Below are 24,051 nucleotides of genomic sequence, written 5' to 3' on the forward strand. Positions count from 1 at the left end.
TTTTCATTGCATTCACATGCTGCAGTGGACAGTGGACAATTTAGCTTCAGTCCATGTGTGTTTATTGACAACATGGTTATAACCTGGACACGTTAGCTCGTCGGTATTGTAACACGTGACTGTTACTACGTGCGTCTGCCTCGGGCCCCGAGTCAAACAGCGGCGGTGTTAATGAAGCAGCGTCAGGCTGCTCACCGTCAGTGAAACGCTTGGTGAAATCACGGATTAACGTTAAATATATGACGAGCCGCGAGCGATGCAGCTATAACCTATCTACTAGTGATGGGTTGATGAGGCGTCATGAAGCGTTTCGAGACATTGCAAAACTGTATTGATACTGTATTGATACTGTGTCACTAAATACTGACATCTGCTGGACATTAAAAGTCCCTACAGGCAACCTATGGACCGACTCAACTGACACTGATTTTATGACCTAGTACAGTGGTTCTCAAATGGGGGTACGCAAACCCCTGGGGGTACTTGAAGGTATGCCAAGGGGTACGTGAGATTTTTTTTAAATATTCTAAAAATAGCAACAATTCAAAAATCCTTTATAAATATATTTATTGAATAATACTTCAACAAAATATGAATGTAAGTTCATAAACTCAGTGAAGCACAAGCTCAGGTTTGTCACTAAAATGTCTGTCAAAAAGAACTGTGAAAAGAAATGTAACAATGCAATATTCAGTGTTGACAGCTAGATTTTTTGTGGACATGTTCCATAAATATTGATGTTAAAGATTTATTTTTTTTGTGAAGAAATGTTTAGAATTAAGTTCATGAATCCAGATGGATCTCTAATACTGTCCCCAAAGAGGGCACTTTAAGTTGATGATTACTTCTATGTGTAGAAATCTTTATTTATAATTGAACCACTTGTTTATTTTTCAACAAGTTTTTAGTTATTTTTATATCTTTTTTTCCAAATAGTTCAAGAAAGACCACTACAAATGAGCAATATTTAGCACTGTTATACAATTTAATAAATCAGAAACTGATGACATAGTGCTGTATTTTACTTCATCTTTTTTTTTTTCAACCCAAAATGCTTTGCTCTGATTAGGGGGTACTTGAATTTTAAAAAAAAATCACAGGGGGTACATTGCTGAAAAAAGGTTGAGAACCACTGACCTAGTATATACAATAATATAAACCAAGGCATTGTATTTCATTTAGGATTCTTTCATAACTTCATTTAAATAAAAATATATTTTTTGTCTTTTTTAGATACAGTCAATAAATAATGTGAACATGTATCATAACATGGAAATCTAAGAACGTGTTGTGAATGAGGATGCTTGTGGACCTGGAAATTATTATTTATTTATTTTTACACATTTTTATTAAAAAAAAAACAGTTTTTCCAACGTATTCAATTTTAGACGCTTTCTCTTCTTAGTTATTATTTCTCCGGCTGTAGAAAAGAGCCGCTCACAGGGCACAGAGGAGGCGTCAGTGCGACACAGTTCGCGTATTGGTCACGTGACCAAAACAGCTCATGATCGGTCACGTGACTTTCTAAAAGCGGTACGCGCACCGACACAGGGTTTTGCTCTATGAGCTCGACGCATGCGCCGATGCATCGGTGTTGCCGGACCCATCACTACTATCTACCTATAACACCTGTAAAAATGAAGCAATGCTACCATGCTAGCAAGCTTTAGCTCGCCGGCTATGAGCCACCAAGCTGCTAACTATCGCCAAAAGGCACCATTTAAGTTTTTTTCCCCATGGCATCCTGGATCAAGGCTTTCAGCAGCTTTTGGACGTTTGAGGTAGAAACGTAGGAAGCGCCATCATTATGAAAAGTAGCCGGCGAGTATTTTGAGTCCGTCTGTCCGTCTGTCCCTCTTCTTCTTCTTCTGGCCCACCAGGTGAATTAAGCGCTATTGGCGGAATTACAATGCATAGTAGGCTACCGCCACCTACTGCACCGGAGGTGTAACTACAAGCAACATTCACAGACAGTCCCATTGCTTTTATGAGCGGTCGAGCGAGTCAAAAGCCGAAAAATCCATTTGTGGCGGACGTAATTATTTCGTGGCGGGCCGCCACAAATAAATGAATGTGTGGGAAACACTGATCATCATACTGCTGTGATTATATGCATCAAGTGTTCATTCAAGGCTAAGGCAAAATATGGAGATATATAAATGATAAATAAATGATAAATGGGTTGTACTTGTATAGCGCTTTTCTACCTTCAAGGTACTCAAAGCGCTTTGACACTACTTCCACATTTACCCATTCACACACACATTCACACACTGATGGAGGGAGCTGCCATGCAAGGCGCTAACCAGCACCCATCAGGAGCAAGGGTGAAGTGTCTTGCTCAGGACACAACGGACATGACGAGGTTGGTACTAGGTGGGGATTGAACCAGGGACCCTAGGGTCGCGCACGGCCATTCTCCCACTGCGCCACGCCGTCCCCATATCATATATATCGTGTATCGTGACATGGCCTAAAAATATCGAGATATTAATAAAAGGCCGTATCGCCCAGCCCTAGGTCGGATGCAGAAGTAGCAGTCAGTGGGTGAGATAAAACTAGGGGTTGGGGGAAAGACAATGCAGAAGGGACACAAATAAAAAAACGGATGGTTTGCGGGTCACAGGTGGGCGATGGTCAAGGAAAGGTGGAGTTTGAAGTAATAATAATAATAATAGATTTTATTTGTAAACAGCGCTTTACATTGAGTAAATAACCTCAAAGTGCTACAGTGTATTAAAAAAAAAATAAAAAAAAAAGATAAAAAAAATAAAATAAAATAAGAACAGCCAAATAGCTATAACTAGTATGCATATGTCTATAAAAAAAAAAAGTAAAAAAAAAAAAAAAAAAGCCTTTTTTAAAAGCATCCACAGTCTGTGGTGCCCTCAGGTGGTCAGGGAGAGCGTGCCACAGACTGGGGAGCAGTAATTGCTGGAGAGCTTGTCACAAAGTCCAAGGCAATCTGGCGCTAGAGAGAAATAAAGCATATTTAGCTTAAATACATTGTGATGTAGTCGTGGACATAATATATAAATGACAGGATTGTTTTGTGACTTTTATAAAGTTACGCACAAAAAACTGCAGTGAAGATGGGAAAAATAATTTCTTTATAGCGCACTTGTGTTTTTTTTTTGTTTGTTTGTTTGTTTTAAATAGGCATACAATACAAATATAGTGCAAACTTTTAAGCAAAATTACTACAGAGTAAGATTGTACAGTATCATTAGTACCGCAATACTAATGAATCATATTCGGTACTATACCAGTACAAGTACAAACACTAGTGGATCTACACCTGACATCCACTGTAATGATACCAAGTACAGGAGCGTATTTAGTTGATACTATGATTACCTCAATATTTTTTGGCATCACATCTTTCGTTTTTTTTATATTATGTTTATAAACTCAGGAAATATGTCCCTGGACACATGAGGACTTTGAATATGACCAATATATGATCCTGTAATGACTTGGTATCAAATTGATACCCAAATTTGTGGTATCATCCAAAACTAATGTAAAGTATCAAAGAAGAGAAGAATAAGTGAATATTACATTTTAACAGAAATGTAGATAGAACATGTTAAAAGAGAAAGTAAGCAGATATTAACAGTAAATGAACAAATAGATTAATAATACATTTTCTACCACTTGTCCTTAATAATGTTGACAAAATAATAGGTAAATAAATGACACAATATGTTACTGCATATGTCAGCAGACTAATTAAGAGTCTTTGTTTGCTTACTTACTACTAAAAGACAAGTTGTCTAGTATGTTCACTATTTTATTTAAGGACTTAACTGCAATAAGAAACATGTTCATGTACCCTAAGATTTTTTGTTTAAATAAAGCCAATAATGCCATTTTTTGTGGTCCCCTTTCTTTAGAAAAGTAAATAAATGATAAATGGGTTGTACTTGTATAGCGCTTTTCTACCTTCAAGGTACTCAAAGCGCTTTGACACTACTTCCACATTTACCCATTCACACACACATTCACACACTGACGGAGGGAGCTGCCATGCAAAGTATCTAAATAATTTTAGTACCGGTACCAAAACATTGGTATCGTTACAACTAGGGACATCCGATATTCCGATATTGTCCAACTCTTTAATTACCGATACCGATATCAACCGATATATACAGTTGTGGAATCAACACATTATTATGCCTAATTTGGACAACCAGGTATGGTGAAGATAAGGTACTTTAAAAAAAATAAAAAATAAAAATAAATTAAACACATTTTCTTGAATAAAAAAGAAAGTAAAACATTATAAAAACAGTTACATAGAAACTAGTAATTAATGAAAATGAGTAAAATTAACTGTTAAAGGTTAGTACTATTAGTGGACCAGCAGCACGCACAATCATGTGTGCTTACGGACTGTATCCCTTGCAGACTGTATTGATATATATTGATATATAATGTAGGAACCAGAATATTAATAACAGAAAGAAACAACCCTTTTGTGCGAATGAGTGTAAATGCGGGAGGAAAGTTTTTTGGGTTGGTGCACTAATTGTAAGTGTATCTTGTGTTTTTTATGTTGATTTAATAATAATAAAAAAAACAAAAAAAACGATACCGATTAAAAAAAACAAACGATACCCTACTAGTTACTATGGTAATCTACGTCACAGCAGGTCAGACGAGGCACCAAGCAGTGTGGGTGGGGCGCGTTTCCACAGAGTGTTTCCAGAGCCTGAAATCCGGGTGTCAGAGACAGACGCGGAAGGAGATTTTTACAAGAAAGTTCTAAAGCTTAGTGATATATCAAATATATCAGATTGTAGGTGGGGTTTTTTACCCTTCACGTTCATATTTCGCTGTGTTTGTTGCATGTTCTCAATATTCAGTGTTCCTGGAAAAAAATTAAATTCCATTCCGTTTTTAAGGCGGTCTGTCATAACATTTTTAGCATTCAATCAGACTTTTTTGTGAGGTTTTGTATTCGTTTTCCTAAAAATAGATATACCGGCCCCCAGACACATTTTTTTTCCTCTAAATTTGCCCCCGCGAGTCAAAATAATTGCCCAGGCCTGGTTTATATCGTGCGAATAAATAAATAACAGTTCCACAGATGTGAAGCCTCCACTGAGAACGCAGACTCATCCAAAGTCGTAAAATTATCAAAACTCTAAGTCGCTACTTTTTTTCCCCCAAGCTTCGAACCCTGCGGCTTGTACAAACGGTGCGGTTATTGTATGGATTTTTCTTCGCCAACAGCTTAATTACGGAAGGGATTAAGCAAAGTAATCAAACAATGTACTAAAATTATCCAATTTAAGACATTTTTCAAACTTAAAAGTGTTTACAAAGTACAAGGAAGAATAATCCTGATATTATTCATCTCATGAAAGGATGAATAAAGACTTGTTTGATCAGCGTTTTACTGCCATGTGACAGGCATCGTTCGGCAACAATTCAAATGTAAATAAAATTTACAAAAATCTTTCCGTGTAAATATCTTTTTTTCTTTTAAAACTTAGTGGGTGCGGCTTATACCCCGGAAACACACTGCAAAAACTGAAATCTAAGTAAGATTAAATATCTCAAATAAGGGTGATATTTGCTTATTTTCTGTCTAAGATAATTCTTCTCACTAAGCAGATTTTATGTTAGAGTGTTTTACTTGTTTTAAGTGTTTTGGTCCTAAATGATCTCAGTAAGATATTACAGCTTGTTGCTGAGATTTGATGAGCTATATTGAGTAAAACATGCTTGAAACTAGAATATCAACTGTTGCAAAGCTGTGTCATCAACACTCAAGTATAAAACTACTTTTTTAAAGTAATAATTTCTTATTTCAAGCATGTAAAAAAAAAAAAAAAAAAGACTGACAGATGACAGCCAAATGGACTTTGCTGTTTTATTTAATGAAACAATAGAAAATACGTACTCATATAGTAGTACAGTTATTAGTGAGAATATACTTATTTTAAAGGTATTTTTGGGTTCATTAATTTTACTTGTTTTGGAAAGTCTTGACAAGTCAAATTTTCTTGTTCTATTGGCAGATAATTTTGCTTAATTCAAGTAAAATACCCCTCATTTTTGTATTTTTTTTTCTTGTTTTTGAACACTGACTTTTTGCAGTGCATAAGGAAAGTGGAAGTTGGGATAAGTATAGCGAAATATAAAAAAAAAAAGACAATAAGAATAAGGATGCATGGAATTTTTATTTCCTTTATCTAATAGTGAAACAATTACATTACCAAAGAAGCCAATGAATCAACTCTCCAATGAACACTTTTTGGGGCCAATTACACAAAGCACATGAGTACAGGAAGTAGTTCAATAATTACAGCTTCTTGCTTGTGAGACAGGCCCCGGGTAACGTCAGGTTAAGATCGGATTCAAAGTGCAACAGAAAAAAAAAAAGAAAAAAAAGGCTTGGTCCTTCAATTAAAGGATTTTTATCCCTCAAGTGTAGCCACAAAAGTTACAGCAGGATTACTCCAGAAAAAACAAACAAAAAGAAAATCCGAACCCACCAAATCCGCCAAAAGGTGTTACAAATAATACGAAAAATTGACAGTGTTAGAAATTCACCATTACTTTCACACGTTCATGAAGCTGCCATCCACATGAACAGATCCAATGAAAAAAACAAAAACTATTAATCCATAACAATATTTACAATACTCTTTTAAACAGAGCAGACCACAACTGAAAAAAAGGTAGCTTGTTTAAACCGGAACGTAGCAAATATATCCCTGACGACGCACGTACACTCCATTATATATCCAAAGATGGCCGATTCAAAAGGTTTCCAAAGACAGAAGCGAGAGTTACTGATAATTCTATCAACAAAAAAACTGTACAGAATATTAAACGGCGTTTATGGCAAGACGTTGCCGTCACTGTGTCGTGTTAGACCGCAACAGAACAATCGTACACGATCTTTGCACTCCAGATGGCCATTTCGAAGCAAGCGGGAAGGGGAAAATAGCTTCTTTTCCGGGAACGTAATTACAATTAAACGCAAAATGTTACAAAGCAAGTCAAAAAGAGCAGTGTCAGTGGTATCTTTTTAGGAGGAATTGGCAGAAACAACAAAAAATGCAGTTCATTTTAAGGCCTAAGTGCAAAAGACTGTTTTTTCTCAAAATTGTTTTGCCATTCCCAGCTAAATCCTAACCACAAATGCACAGTAACTCAAAATGAGAAAAAGTAAACTTATATATGCCGTGTTACGCAATAGCCCATTTGCGTGTATTATCACATTTAGTAGGATTTCATACAAAAAGTAAGGCACACACAAGAAAATCACACCCTTTCTGGAAAAAGATCTTATATTTGGGGTTGGGAGACTCGCCGTCACTACCATGGAATGTTGCGGCATTGTTATCAAAATATAGACTTTCACATACATGTGGCGTCATTTCTGCATGTTATCCTACTAAACTTTCCTGAGGCCATTGCCAAATTGCACTCTTGGCAAAAACCAGTATTATAAATCGGCGTGTTTTGAGTGCGGATATATTTGGGTTTACTGGGTGAGAATGTAACCGTGGCATGCAGTTCATATTCTCTTGGCATGCTCAAAATATAAAATGAGTAGCATTGAGGCATTCACTTTTTCCACCCACATTAATAAATCCTTATACAAATATCCTTCGTGGAATATACGCAAAGGTATATAGAGAGACATTCCATGCAGCATATAGAAGAAGCACTTGAAATACTGCCGTTTGATCACTGAATTGTCATTGCCCCGTATAAAAAGAAGGTAAAATGATACATTTTTGTTGTAATACTGACCACTAGGGCTTTGGATGGTGACAGGAAACCATTTGAAAAGTTCTAGTTGATAGGTCAATCCTCACCGAGCACCAAAGCAGTGATTAACAGAAGCCATCCTCTGCAGGCAAAACAGCACAAGTCAGCTTGATAAACACGAGTCTCCACTTTACACTTCGATATGTTACAATGTTTGGGAGGGAAAAATAAATTAAAGTACCCAGAACGTAGCATTTCCTCCCCACAAATGGCACTAACGTGAAGTGGATAGAGAGTTGAATCACATTTACAGTGCTTTGCAAAAGTCTAAGGCCAGTCAATTGGACTCGAAGCAGTAAATGGAATAACGGTTGCACAGAAAATCCAGCAATAATTATTCGGTATTTGTCGGATCTGGATCAAAAGGTGCAGATAGGGGAATGTATTTTAACCATTTCAGTAATTATGGAATCAATGAAACGAGCTATTTACCAGAACAATAAGAGGACTGATTGTCCGTTTTCAATTAAGCATTTTCTGTGTTGACAATCTCCCAATGTCTATTTTTGGTCATTTCCAGCCAACAAACTCACTTTTAATCCACACGAGTATGAAGATGAAAGACTTTTACACAGCACTGTACGCCGCCAGACATCCCAGCATAGAGGACACTTAAGTATTTTTGTGATCAGGACTTCATAATACCAATCCAAGACTGCATGTGCGCTCCATGGCTTGACTACGCAAAGGCAACCAGTTTCTGATTGTTGTAAACATTGTGAGTTTGCAGACTGGTGTGGAATATAAACAAGCAGGGAGAGAGAAGAGGTTCCGGGGGAGACCTGAGGCGTGAACACACTGATTGTACTGATCCTGTAGTCCAAAAGTCTTGTCAGTGAAATGACGCCAACTGCACTTTGGGTTGTGATTACAAACGTTGACAACCAGCAATGGAATGACCTTGTGGCTCCGGTGGTGCGAAGGCATCTTCTTCTTGGTTCAACTGCTTAAAATGTATCCGCTAGTCCCAACGGAGGAAGTTAAGACTTGGCAAAAAAGGAATTCCGTTCAAGAAAAAATAGGTTCAAGGTCTCTGAACTGGAAGGAAAGGGCATAGAAATCAGGAAATTGTTCAAAGACAGAGGTGTCCAAGTGCGTTTTAAACAGCCTGATGTTTATTCTAAAAGTATTACTAAACAAAAATAACCAAATAATCCTTGTAAACAATTGGTTTGGTCATTTATGATACAAAGCTTAAGGGTATAACACTTTTCCCGTGGAAAAAGTCAATGGGACCTGATATTCAGTCTGAATTTGTATGTGCAAACCAGAAGGTGGTGCCAAAGGACTTCCCTTAAAGCCAGTCAGATCTTTTCTTCCTGTGTGTGTATATGACGCCAACTTTAAGATCATGGTGATCATGACGCCAACCCATCAAACTGCATAATGTATTGCAATCCACCAGTTATTCAACATGACTTGGAGATAACGGTTTGACTCGTACGTCGGAATATTGTTTCCAAAAAACAGGTCTTAAACAGACACTTATACTCAGGTCAATACGGTACTTAAAAATGCTTGGAGTAGGTTATGTCCAGTTGGTTTTAGTGTGTTGTATTACCAAAACCGAGGCTGATGTACAGTACTTAATTGGACACCCCTGTCTTTAGAGGACGGTTTGACTAAGTGAAAAGAGGTCTATCATTCCCATTGTCAACACTGTAAAACTTTGTGATTGTGCAGAACACAGGGCTGTTGCTGCCAATGCGCATAATAATCCCAACGGAGGAAGTTAAGACTTGGCAAAAAGGAATTTTTCTCCAAGAAAAAATAGGTTCAAGGTCTCTGAAGTGGCATAGAAATCAGGAAATTGTTCAAAGACCGGGGTGTCCAAGTGCGTTTTAAACGGCCTGATGTTTATTCTAAAAGTATTACTAAACAAAAATAACCAAATAATCCTTGGAAAAAATTGGTTTGGTCATTTAGAATACAAAGCTTAAGGGTGTTTTTACTTTATCGACCCGAGTGTAACACTTTTCCCGTGGAAAAAGTCAATGGGACCTGATATTCAGAGTCTGAATTTGTATGTGCAAACCAGAAGGTGGTGCCAAAGGACTTCCCTTAAAGCCAGTCAGATCTTTTCTTCCTGTGTGTGTATATGACGCCAACTTTAAGATCATGGTGAACATGACGCCAACCCATCAAACTGCATAATGTATTGCAATCCACCAGTTATTCAACATGACTTGGTTTGACTCGTACGTCGGAATATTGTTTCCAAAAAACAGGTCTTAAAGAGACACTTATACTCAGGTCAATACGGTACTTAAGAATGCTTGGCGTAGGTTATGTCCAGTTGGTTTTAGTGTGTTGTATTACCAAAACCGAGGCTGATGTACAGTACTTAATTGGACACCCCTGTCTTTAGAGGACGGTTTGACTAAGTGAAAAGAGGTCGATCATTCCCATTGTCAACACTGTAAAACTTCGTGATTGTGCAGAACACAAGGCTGTTGCTGCCAATGCGCTTAATAACGAGTCTTTCACTAAATATGCCGTGATCAGCAGGGACCCGCTCATCCAGAACTCACATCGTCGACCCAAACCCTGCATAAGCTGAGTGGAAGATTCAAAAGTCAACCCTGTGGACAAGCAGTGCGTGGTACTGGCCTAACATAATTAGACTGTTAGCAGCTGTGTATAAATGGGAAAACTTTCGAAAAACCAAAAGAATAAAATACAATAAACTTGCTTTTAGGGTGTTTAGGTGTGTGTATAATCATGACTTGGCTATCTTTAGCTAGGGATGGCTGTGGAGCGCGTCAACATTCGGGAACCAGTCTTTGGCGGGTAGACTTAACTCACTGGGAAGTGCAGGGGGAAGACGTTCCAAGGTCGGTTTACTGTTCCCCCATTTCAACAAGATCAGAATTGGAGGAAGGTGCGGAGGACTGGAGGTCATTCGAGGAAGGTAATGGCCTTGGAGTAGATCCCTGCTGTACATCACTTGGAGGCGTATCACGGAGAGTCAGGGTTTCCGGGGCGGACTTCTTACGGGGCCGGTCCTTGGGGACGGAGAGGGAATCGGGCGCATCTGTGCACAAAGGGGTGGTGGGGGCGCTGGCGGGGCCGGTGAGGGCACAGGAGGACAATGGCGTCTCGCTGATGGAGATGGACGGGGGGAAAATTCCGATCTTCTGGTTGGTGGCCTCCTGGATTGTCCGCTCAAATTCTCTCACCTCGTCCATTGTCATGTCTGGGTTCGGAAGAGAATTAACAACAGTTAGGTAATCTGCAAACACAATGATGCAACAGAAAAGTACATCAAAGTAATCATATACTGTACATCCATTTCTATGATTCCTGTTAAAGGGGTCTTATTATGCAAAACCAACTTTTCTTACACTGCAAAAACTGAAATCTAAGTAAGATTAAATATCTCAAATAAGGGTGATCTTTGCTTATTTTCTGTCTGATAAGATAATTCTTCTCACTAAGCAGATTTTATGTTAGTGTTTTACTTGTTTTAAGGGTTTTGGTCCTAAATGATCTCAGAAAGATATTACAGCTTGTTGCTGAGATTTGATGACCTACAGGACTGTCTCAGAAAACTAGAATATTGTGATAGTCCTTTATTTTCTGTAATGCAACTAAAAACATGAAAATGGATTCATTACACATCAACTGAAATATTGCAAGCCTTTTATTTTAATATTGCTGATTATGGCATACAGTTTAAGAAAACTCAAAAAATTTGAATATTTCCTCAGACCAAGTAAAAAAAAAAAAGATTTATAACAGCAAAACAAAATCAAACATTTGAAAATGTCAATTAATGCACTCAGTACTTGGTTGGGAATCCTTTTGCACAGATTACTGCATCAATGCGGCGTAGCATTGTGTTATGGATGCCCAGGGTGCTTCAATAGCGGCCTTTAGCTCATTTGCATTATTGGGTCTGGTGTCTTTCAGCTTCTTCTTCACAATACCCCACAAATTCTCTATGGGATTCAGGTCAGGGGAGTTGGCAGAAGAATCGAGGAAAGTAATGCCATGGTCAGTACACCAGTTACTGGTGGTTTTGGCACTGTAGGCAGGTGCCAGATCAAATGAAATCATCATCTCCATAAAGCTTTTCAACAGCTTTATGGAGATGATTTCATTTTCTGGCGTCTTTCATCATCAGCAATATTAAAATAATAAAAGGCTTGCAATATTTCAGTTGATGTGTAATGAATCCAGAATGTATGACATTTTCATGTTGTTGGTTGCATTACAGAAAATAAAAGGACTTTATCACAATATTCTAATTTTCTGAGACAGTCCTGTATATGGAGTAAAACATGCTTGAAACTAGAATATCAACTGTTGCAAAGCTGTGTCATCAACACTCACAAGTATAAAACTACTTTTTTAAAGTAATAATTTCTTATTTCAAGGATAAAATAAAAAATCATGACTTTGACACAATTGTGGCTCAATTTAAACAATAGAAAATATGTACTCATATAGTAGTACAGTTAGTGAGAATATACCTTCTTTAAAAGGTATTTTTGGGTTCATTGAGGTTAGCTAATTTTACTTGTTTTGGAAAGTCTTGACAAGCCAAATTTTCTTGTTCTATTGGCAGATAATTTTGCTTAGTTCAAATAAAACACCCCTATTTTTTGTATTTTTTTTTTCTTGTTTTTGAACACTGACTTTTTGCAGTGTACCTTCTAGTGTTTGTTTAGGTATTTGGGATCCCCATAAGTCCCAGAAATTTGAACTCCAACCATGGAGGCATGGTGAAAATATTTACAATACAATCTTTTCTTCCAAACGTTGGAATTTTAGATTTTAGTGACGTACTTTGCCTTAGTTAGTGTCGCCATGTGTGGTAGAGCAGTGCTTCTCAAACTTTGTTTACCCAGTAGCACTTCAGACAAAACTTGGCTCTGCACGTACCACCATAATGACCAACAAATACAGTAGCGTAGTGGGCCTAAGTAGTCATTAAAAACTATTCGTTTAACAAGTATATCTAATATCTTTGGTCACACAGTTTGAACAGTAACACTGTTTGCATATTAGAAAATAAAACTACTTTAACCAACTGATTCTTTGGCATACTACTAGATGGAGCCTGCATACCATTAGTGGTACACCAACATCCATCCATCCATCTTCTACTGCTGCTTTTCCCTCTCAGGGTCGCAGGAGTCTATCACTGCTTGAAAATCAATGTGGTAGAGGTCTACTTGAAGAGCTTTGCCGCCATTGTAATTCAGTTGTAATCCAAAGTTGTAGTCAGTGAATCCCTTATTTTTCTCCATCTTCTTGTTGTGGGGCAGACTGGCTCGTGCATGCACATGCATGCTAAAATCCTCTGATGTAACCATTTGTATTACAAAGTAGCGAGCCTATTGTTTGAACCTCTAATTGTAGACTATATGGGAGCGCTAAAAACTACAGCGTGAAGACACATTCGAAGAGGGCTTTGGCAAGCAAATAAGCATCCTGAAGAGACTTAGAGAAGGGGTTGAAGATGGTCTGTTTAAAAAAAAAAAAAAAAGTATATATATATATTATGCACACACACACACACGCACGCACGCACGCACGCACGCACGCACGCACGCACGCACGCACGCACGCACGCACACGCACACGCACACGCACACGCACACGCACACGCACACGCACACGCGCAAAATTTTGCCCAAACGACCACTGTTACATGTTATGTAGACCAGTGTTTCTTAACTATGGGGCCAGGAGCCATTGTTGGGCCGCCCAAAAATGTGTTTTTCAGCTTTGGCCCGTAAGGGCCGCAACGGTACTCACTTGCAATACACTTTTCCACCACCTGTGGCAGTAATGACAATATCAAACAATAAGTCTGGAGCTAAAATCATAGAAGTTTAAGTGCAAAAATTATGACTAAAAGGGTTGAAGCTGCATTTTAATTTTATTGACAGTTTAGTGAACATACATTATTAACTGTTTATTTACGCACAACAATTTTATGTAAATGTTTTTTTTTGTCAGTTATTTATATTTAGGAGTCCCTTCTTAAGCAGTATATTTAATTAGTACCGTATTTTTCGGACTATAAGTCGCAGTTTTTTTTCCCCCATAGTTTGGCCGGGGGTGCGACTTATACTCAGGAGCGACTTATGTGTGAAATTATTAACACATTACCGTAAAATATCAAATAATATTTAGCTCATTCACATAAGAGACTAGACCAGGGGTCGGCAACCTTTACCAGTCAAAGAGCCATTTTGACCAGTTTCGCAAATTATAGAAAACAATGGGAGCCGCAAAATTTTTTGAAATTTTAAATGAAATAACACTGCATACAAAGTTTTTTTTTGCTTTGTGCTATGTATAAACAAGGGGTTCTCAGACACGCTGCCCACACTTTTATATGGAATTTGAGAGCTGGTGCGGCACGCGGGTTTTAAATGAATGGCGCTTGTCAGCGTCATGCGTGCCGTGATGGTACAGCATATAGCGCCCACTACAACCAGCGTGCCTGATCAGCCACACGTTGTATGGTGTTTCCGCTTGCTCACGTAAGAGACAGCAAGGCATACTTGGTCAACAACCACACAGGTTACACGGTGGCGGGGGGGGGGGGGGGGGGGGGGCACGCTGTTAATACAGATTGTAGAGAGCGCCAAATGCTGTACCATCATGGCACGCCCTTATTATAGCTGTAAGAGTGAAAATCGGAGAATATTAATCCCGGGAGTTTTCTGCGAGAGGCACTGAAATCCGGAAGTCTCACGGGAAAATTGGGGGGTTCAGCAAGTAAGCTGCTGAGCCGCATCAGAGTGATCAAAGAGCCGCATGCGGCTCCGGAGCCGCGGGTTGTCGACCCCTGGACTAGACGTATAAGATTTCATGGGATTTAGCGATTAGGAATGACAGATTGTTTGGTAAACGTATAGCATGTTCTATATGTTATAGTTATTTGAATAACTCTTACCATAATATGTTACGTTAACATACCAGTTGGTTATTTATGCCTCATATAACGTACACTTATTCAGCCTGTTGTTCACTATTCTTTATTTATTTTAAATTGCCTTTCAAATGTCTATTCTTGGTGTTGGGTTTTATCAAATAAATTTCCCCCAAAAATGCGACTAATACTCTAGTGCGACTTATGTTTTTTTCCTTCTTTATTATGCATTTTTGGCCGGTGCGACTTATACTCCGAAAAATACGGTAGTTATGTTTCTAAATCAGGTTATGCGTTAAATAAATAATATTTGCAATTAACACATGGTTTCATATCATTAGACAAGGTTGTAAACTATGTAGGTTAGGTATAATTATTGAATACGCTAAATATTAAGACGGAATAAATAATCTTCCTCTTGATTTTAGAGTGGGACCCAGGCCCATCTCTAGTGGATATTTAGGTACCCCGAGGTCAAAAATGTTAAGAACCCCCCTGATGTAGACCACAAGGAAGGGTTTTCAAAATAAATCACAATATGACCCCTTTGAGTTAATTGCTGCCACTTCAGTCTTCTTTTTGAAATTGTGTCCATCGAGGGTTTCAAATGAGACACTTCAGAAAAAATGGAAGAAAAAAAAAAAGTTCACATACACTTGCTTCTCCCTTCGGGATCTTTGCTGCGGAAGGTGCATTTGCTGCGGACTGCTCAGAGGGTGCATTTGCTGCGGACTGCTCAGAAGGTGCATTTGCTGCGGACTGCTCAGAAGGTGCATTTGCTGCGGACTGCTCAGAAGGTGCAATTGCTGCGGACTGCTCAGAAGGTGCAATTGCTGCAGACTGCTCAGAAGGTGCATTTGCTGCGGACTGCTCAGAAGGTGCAATTGCTGCGGACTGCTCAGAAGGTGCAATTGCTGCTCCCTGCTCTTTGCAAACCTTAACGTTGGTTTCCTCGTGCATTTTTTTTTCGTAATCCCGCACGTCATCCAAACTCATATCTGGAAGAAGGAAGGAAGATGGGGCAAATCTGGTAACTTCCAACTCAAACGGCACTCCAGTTGAGACAGGTTGGAAAGGATAGGGACAAGGTGGCAAGAAGATATTGTAGAGTGCTTTATATAGATGGCATGGGTTTGTAAAGGAAAGCATCCCAAGAAGAAGACCGATAAGGAAAAGTGAGATGGAACTTTTTGGAGAACAAAGTAGAAACACCCCAGAGGAAAAACAAACTGGTCAAGGTGGAAAGGATTCGGGCATTCTCGGTCCACAATCAATCCCTAGCTAAACAGGTTGTGGATGAGTGTTACAGGGTAGTGAAGTATAGACCATTGGGAAAGAAGAAGGTTGTGGCATCTTTTGAATCCATGCAGCTTCCACACAACATACCAAGTTTTAAAAGTCAAACAGGATCAAGGCACTAAGGCAGTCAGAGGATAAAGGATCGGTAGTTGAAGAGTTGGGTGAAAAGGGTGCAGCTCAGGTGAATGCACATGCACACTCCAATCAGTTCTGCAATACTTCATGTACAAACCCTGTTTCCATATGAGTTGGGAAATTGTGTTAGATGTAAATATAAACTGAATACAATGATTTGCAAATCATTTTCAACCCATATTCAGTTGAATATGCTACAAAGACAACATATTTGATGTTCAAACTGATAATCTTTTTTTTTTTTTGCAAATAATCATTAACTTTAGAATTTGATGCCAGCAACACGTGACAAAGAAGTTGGGAAAGGTGGCAATAAATACTGATAAAGTTAAGGAATGCTCATCAAACACTTATTTGGAACATCCCACAGGTGTGCAGGCTAATTGGGAACAGGTGGGTGCCATGATTGGGTATAAAAACAGCTTCCCAAAAAACTGCTCAGTCTTTCACAAGAAAGGATGGGGCGAGGTACACCTCTTTGTCCACAACTGCGTGAGCAAATAGTCAAAGAGTTTAAGAACGTTTTTCAAAGTGCAATTGCAAGAAATTTAGGGATTTCAACATCTACGGTCCATAATATCATCAAAAAGTTCAGAGAATCTGGAGAAATCACCGGAAACCAACATTGAATGACCGTGACCTTCGATCCCTCAGACGGCACTGTATCAAAAACCGACATCAATCTCTAAAGGATATCACCACATGGGCTCAGGAACACTTCAGAAAACCACTGTCACTAAATACAGTTTGTCGCTACATCTGTAAGTGCAAGTTAAAGCTCTACTATGCAAAGCGAAAGCCATTTATCAACAACATCCAGAAACGCCGCCGGCTTCTCTGGGCCCGAGATCATCTAAGACAGACTGACGCAAAGTGGAAAAGTGTTCTGTGGTCTGACGAGTCCACATTTCAAATTGTTTTTGGAAATATTCAACATCGTGTCATCCGGACCAAAGGGGAAGCGAACCATCCAGACTGTTATCGATGCAAAGTTCAAAAGCCAGCATCTGTGATGGTATGGGGGTGCATTAGTGCCCAAGGAAAGGGGAACTTACACATCTGTGAAAGCACCATTAATGCTGAAAGGTACATACAGGTTTTGGAACAACATATGCTGCCATCTAAGTGCCGTCTTTTTCCATGGACGCCCCTGCTTATTTCAGCAAGACAATGCCAAGCCACAATCAGCATGTGTTACAACAGCGTGGCTTCTGTCGGAGGCAGATATTTACATATATCCGAATTTAAATGTTACTTCTTTTGATTTCATTGTCATATTACAAAACAGCTAGTGTTTTTCTTCCAAATGTGGTCTTTTGGTTGTCTGCAAAACTGTGTGCTTAACCTTGAAGTGAGGAATGTTAGAGAGAGCGATAATAAGCATTTGTTTTGGCTAGAGAAAGATGACTGCCTGCGACTTAAGAGGGGAGAGGGTGTTTCGGGGGGGGACTGACCAGTTTGGCGGGGCGATAGAATGTTCTATGCTGGACTGGTCTCAAATGTATATCTGCAAAGCTTTGAAAATATATTACAAAATACCTATTCTGTCTCTGGTGGTTTTTCAACTCAGCTTTAAGTGTTGTAAAGAGCTTGGGAGCGACTTGTGACTTGAATTCCCTGGGAGGAATTCAAAAAAGAGTGCGGGTACTTTCCTGGCCCGCCTGCAGTCCCGACCTGTCTCCCATCGAAAATGTGTGGCGCATTATGAAGCGTAAAATACGACAGCGGAGACCCCGTACTGTTGAACGACTGAAGCTCCACATAAAACAAGAATGGGAAAGAATTCCACTTTCAAAGCTTCAACAATTAGTTTCCTCAGTTCCCAATCGTTTATTGAGTGTTGTTAAAAGAAAAGGTGAAGTAACACAGTGGTGAACATGCCCTTTCCCAACTACTTTGGCACGTGTTGCAGCCATGAAATTCTAAGTTAATTATAATTTGCAAAAAAAATAAAATAAAGTTTATGAGTTTGAACATCAAATATCTTGTCTTTGTAGTGCATTCAATTGAATATGGTTTGGAAAGGATTTGCAAATCATTGCATTCCGTTTATATTTACATCTAACACAATTTCCCAACTCATATGGAAACGGGGTTTGTATTTATCTAATGTGAATAGCTTACAGCTATATTGACTTAAGTAACAGGCCATGATGTCATTGTTGCATTAACAGGTAGTGGGTGAAAATGCAAAATTGGCAGTTATTTCTGGGAAGACTTTCTAAGAGGTTTGTGACAGAAAAAGTTACTTCCCCAAATTGTTCCCACGGAACAAAAATTGCCCAAAATGTCTGGGTAAGAATTAGAGGCCAATTGATTAACATGGTGTTTGTCAATACGTTAGTCAATATAGAGTGTATGGTATCATTGTGAATAATTGCAAGTAAAAAAGCTCGGACTAGTGACTCACCAATCCATTCATCCACCCAAGCGAAAGCCTGCCTGTGTCCAAGCAGCAAGATGTCCCGAATCACCTGTAACAAAACATGGTTTACTTGTGATAGAATGCAATACAACTTTGTTCAAAAGCAAACAATGTATTCTAGTGATTGAAACAACAACAACAAAAGTGTTGTGAATCATGATTTGTCTCACCTGGTAGTTACAGTACAAGCAGGCGGCAGCAAGAACTGCGGTTTGACCAAACAATTTAGCATTTTCAGATGAGCACAGTATAGCGACTGTTGATGAAACCCAGTTTGTAGAATATTTAAACTAACATTAACGGCTTATCAGTTTAAGCCAGGGGTGTCAAACTAAAATCTAGAGTGGGCCAAAATTTAAAATTGAACAAAGCCGCGGGCCAAGGTTGAACAAATTAACCTTTTAATAGGGACCCAAACAAGTTTTGCATTGAATATTGAACAAGCAAGGCTTATAAAACTTTGTAGTGACATGCAAAATCAAGTTTCAAATAAAAATAATTAAAAAATATCAATGGCATATCAAATACAATTTAAATAAAAATTGAATGCCTATTTTCTATTTGCAGCCTTCTGAGGTAAATATCAACATTAACTTTTTCCACAGGCTAATAAATTTAAAAATAAAATAATGAATAAACCAACCATTCAGGACTTTAAACTGCTCAGTTTGCAACACACTGATCTAATCTGATGTGCCCAAGCCAGATACCTGCCATCTTTACTTGGATGCTAGTTCATTAATGTCGGGGCTCAGGCTTTGAGCTGAGGCAACCTTCATTATCGAACGAAGGTGTTCATTAGTCATTATATCTCGTAGCCCACCCGGACCACAGTCTTGGGTGCGTGTCTTAAAGATACTGCCTTTAACGTCCGCTATGAGCTGTCGTCACGTCCGCTTTTCATCCATTTTAACAACGTGCCGGCCCAATCACAAGATATGTGCGGCTTCTGAATGAACACATACGGGAATGCATGCATACTTGTTCAACAGCGATACAGGTCACACTGAGGGTGGCCGTATAAACAACTTTAACAATGTTTGAAATATACGCCACACTGTGAATCCACACCAAACAAGAATGACAAACACATTTCTAGAGAACATCCGCACCGTAACATAAACACAACAGAACAAATACCCAGAAGCCTTTGCAGCACTAACTCTTCCGGGACATTACAATATACACCCCCGCTACTACCAAACCCCGCCACCCCCCCCCCCCCCCCCCCCCCCCCCCCACCTTGTAGCGGATGTTCTCCCGAAATGTGTTTGTCATTCTTGTTTGGTGTGGGTTTACAGTGTGGCGCATATTTCTAACAAAACTTAAGTTGTTTATACAGCAACCCTCAGTGTAAATTGTATTGCTGTTGATCAAGTATGCATTGCATTCACTTAAATGTGCGTGCAGAAGCGGCACATATGTGACTGGGCCAGCACACGTTGGATGAAAAGTGGATGTGACGATTTTCGGGACGGGCGCTGAAATCTGGTACTCTCCCGGGAGGGTTGGCAAGTATGAGAATTAGCGGTGAATGCGGTGTTACCGCGGCACCGCCACTGAATAGAATCTGCGGGCCAGCTATAGTGTTAATTCGATATCGCCTCAAGGGCCAAGTGAAATTACACGGCGGGCCAGAGTTTGACACCCATGGTTTAAGCAGATCCATATCAACAAAGCAATCTGACTGCCAATGTAATGTTATTCCTCAAATGACCCAGCAGATGGCAGTATTTAGCAGCTATTACAACTTCCACTGACAAGAAAAATGACAAGGGGTTGACTTCTGCCAGCACACCTCAAACTCATGGAATTACCTGATAACTGCAACCTGACACCAATAATCTAACAGGCTGAGCTATGTAAATTGTTTTTGTTGAGTTTTATTTTGAGCTGTCAAAATTAACGACTTAACTCATGTGATTAGTCACAAAAAAAAAAATCACATTAATTATGAACACACTTCGATTGAGGAATTTAATTTGACCGTACACTCTTTTTTACCTGAACCGCTATACGTTCAGTGATCTGATCAATGCATACGTCAGTACGAAAACGAGTGAGGAGACTCCGTCTGGTGTGCTTGCTTGCAAATTTGACTCCAAAATACAGCCTGAAAGAACTTTAGATTAAACTGTTACCAAGTTTTGTGCAAAATAAATCACATTCAAATAAAAAGATCCTGTATCATATTCTGACAAAGTTACATTAGTGTGAAGATATTGGGGTATTTTCCTAAGCAAACTTTAATGCAAGCAAGTAATGACCTGGATTAGTCAAGATTAATCAAAATACCAAAATTAACGAAACAATCATCTGACAACCCTAATTTTATTGCAGACTTTTGACCGGTGCACCCAGAACAGCCCATATCACCCCCTTCTATCCAGTCTTCATTGGCTTCCAGTTAAATTCCACATTGAGTTTAAGATTTTAGTCCTGACATTCCATAAGTTGCACACTGCAAAAAGACAGTGTTCAAAAACAAGAAAAACATTTTACAAAAATTAGGGGTATTTTATTTGAACTAAGCAAAAATTATCTGCTAATAGAACAAGAAAATTTGGCTTGTCAAGACTTTCAAAACAAGAAAAATACAAAAATAGGGGTATTTTATTTGAACTAAGCAAATTATCTGCCAATAGAACAAGAAAATTTGGCTTGTCAAGACTTTTCCAAAACAAGTAAAATTAAAGCTGCAAGCAGCGATGGACGGGACCGACTTTGAGGGCTCATTAATCCAAACCGGAGCAGTAATTAAAACTCTTTCATCACTTTTTAATCAGAAGGGTTCAATCCTCTCCTGTGGCTACTTTGAAGCCGACACGACAAACGCGTTCAGAGGAGATAATGTTTGAAAAAGGTGACTGTTTTTACACAACTTTGTTTTGAAGGGGGAATTGCCAACTTCCTGTTGATTTTTGCTGGGAGTTGTCAGTGTATGAATATAGGTCTAAATGAGACCTACATAGAGGTTTTTGTTTCATGTATCTACGACATTCCTACTGGGAGTTACAGGCAGTTTTGTCTGTGTTTTCTTCCTAGGGGGCAATTTTCAGTTTTGGGGGTTTGGTTTTTTGATTAGATCGCAATTTTCGCCAGTCCTGATGTGTGTGTCTAATTTGGTGAGTTTTGAAGAATGTTAAAGGAGTCAAATTACAGCTCAAAGTGGCGGCGGTATAATAATAAAACGCTAGAAATACAATAGGGTCCTAATTAGCTAAAATCAATGAACTCAAAAATACCTTAAAATAAGTATATTCTTACTAATAACAAGTGCACTTTTCTTGGTAGAAAAAAAAAAAAAGACCTTTTTGCTCAATGTTGAAAAATATTCTTAAATTAAGTAAATGCTAGTGCCATTATCTTGACAATGATATGCGCTCGGCATCATGATTTTTTTTTTTCATGCTTGAAATAAGAAATGATTACTTTAAAAAAGTACTTTTATACTTGTGAGTGTTGATGACACAGCTTTGCAACAGTTGATATTCTAGTTTCAAGCATGTTTTACTCAATATAGCTCATCAAATCTCAGCAACAAGCTGTAATATCTTACTGAGATCATTTAGGACCAAAACCCTTAAAACAAGTAAAACACTCTAACATAAAATCTGCTTAGTGAGAAGAATGATCTTATCAGACAGAAAATAAGCAAATATCATCCTTATTTGAGTTATTTAATCTTACTGTTACAAATATGCGCCACACTGTGAATCCACACAAAACAAGAATGACAAACACATTTGGGGAGAACATCCGCACCGTAACACAACATAAACACAACAGAACAAATACCCAGAACCCCTTGTAGCACTAACTCTTCCGGGACGCTACAATATACACCCCCCGCCTCAACCTCTTCATGCTCTCTCAGGGAGAGCATGTCCCAAATTCCAAGCTGCTGTTTTGAGGTATGTTAAAAAAAATAATGCACTTTGTGACTTCAATAATAAATATGGCAGTGCCATGTTGGCATTTTTTCCTTAACTTGAGTTGATTTATTTTGGAAAACCTTGTTACATTGTTTAATGCATCCAGCGGGGTATCACAACAAAATTAGGCATAAAAATGTGTTAATTCCACGACTGTATATATCGGTTGATATATACAGTCATATATATATCGGAATATCGTCAAAAAAGTCATTATCGGACATCTCTAATTGAAACCCAAATCTACAGCATTCTGTGTGAGTGACCTCTGACCTTATGCACAAACTGCTCCACACGTGTCTGCAGACCCCACACCTCAAACTTGACCGTGACCAGTTTGTACGAGCACATGATGGGATTCTGCGTGTCGATCCAGCCCTCCTGAAGCAGGCCTCGCGACGTCTTCTCTGACTTGAAGTATCGCAAGTCCTGCAATGGCGCATTGAAGACCACACAGGCAAACAGTTAAGACAACACTGTACTGCAAAGCACAGTTAATACATAAAGTGCTGCAAAAAAAAAAAGAATGAAAAAAATAGTTCAAAGTATCTAAAGCAATGGTCCCTAACCAGCAGTCCCCCAAAAAATGTTGTTTGAAGTGACATCCATTTAACTTTTTTTTGTTTTCTGGGTGTTTACTGTAGTGATTGGTGTGATAAGTGTACACTGTAAATATTGCCCTCCCTTTATTCATACATCATGATGTCACCACCGTCACACCCTCCCCCTTTCAGAGGTCTGCAGGACCACAAGGGGGCTCCAAAAGGTTGAGGACCACTGATCTAAAAGGAAATTGGACTACTGTATATTTCGGACTATAAGTCGCAGTTTTTTTTCATAGTTTGGCTGGGTTCCACAGCGACTTATATGTTTTTTTCCTTTTTTATTATGCATTTTCGGCAGGTGCGACTTATACTCCGGTGCAACTTATACTCCGAAAAATACGGTAGTTCTGGTCAGCTCCCATGGTTTGTGGTAGCAAACAGAACGCGTACTTGTTGATTTACTCGTTCGTTGCTATGCGCTTTGTGAAATCAATAAGCCCAGGAAAAATGTTACGGCAATGCTTAAAATGACCAAAATACTGTAATTATAACATGTTATCATGAATGTGCCGGTTAATACATTACATAAACAGCATGTATATAAAACTTTTTTTTTTAAGAGGGCTTTTATAGGCGGAATAGATGAAAAAGACTAGTCTCACACAGGAATTGTGGATGGGCAAAAGTTCCAAAAAATAGCAATTTTTCTTCAACTCTTTTTGTAAGGCTTTAGTGTATTTTTGTATAATAGTATTATATCCTGAAAATCACACCAAAACAAGTATTAATGCAGTTTAATTTTGTGGCAATCAACTGAAAAGAAGTCCACTATTTGGGGCCGAAAACAAAACATCCCATTAGGGTTGAAAACCTTCTACCGTTCAATAATCCATCCATTTTCTACCGCTTGTCCAATAATAAGCAACTATTATATATTTACATTGTAAATATATACTGAATGATTGAATAAGCTTTGATTATGCTCAACAAACATGTTTTATGATATTGATCAAACTTTATTTG

The 24,051-nt window shown here is 38.7% G+C and overlaps 1 protein-coding gene across 1 annotated transcript in view; it reads right to left on the minus strand.

Moving 5' to 3' along the window:
• Positions 1–10,843: 10,843 nt before the first annotated feature.
• The window catches only part of LOC133570156 (cytoplasmic phosphatidylinositol transfer protein 1-like), a 152,409-nt gene continuing 139,201 nt past the window's right edge, over positions 10,844–24,051 (minus strand). Inside the window, exons 7-10 of the mRNA XM_061922866.2 lie at positions 22,757–22,912; positions 18,534–18,597; positions 15,344–15,687; positions 10,844–10,993 (exon numbers count right to left, since the gene is read on the minus strand). Of these exons, the coding sequence (XP_061778850.2) occupies positions 10,988–10,993; positions 15,344–15,687; positions 18,534–18,597; positions 22,757–22,912 (570 nt within the window). The 3' untranslated portion in view covers positions 10,844–10,987. The remainder of the gene's footprint in view (positions 10,994–15,343; positions 15,688–18,533; positions 18,598–22,756; positions 22,913–24,051) is intronic.

The sequence above is a fragment of the Nerophis lumbriciformis genome, linkage group LG27 (genome assembly GCF_033978685.3).
Source record: "Nerophis lumbriciformis linkage group LG27, RoL_Nlum_v2.1, whole genome shotgun sequence".
NCBI classification, from domain to species: Eukaryota; Metazoa; Chordata; class Actinopteri; order Syngnathiformes; family Syngnathidae; genus Nerophis; species Nerophis lumbriciformis.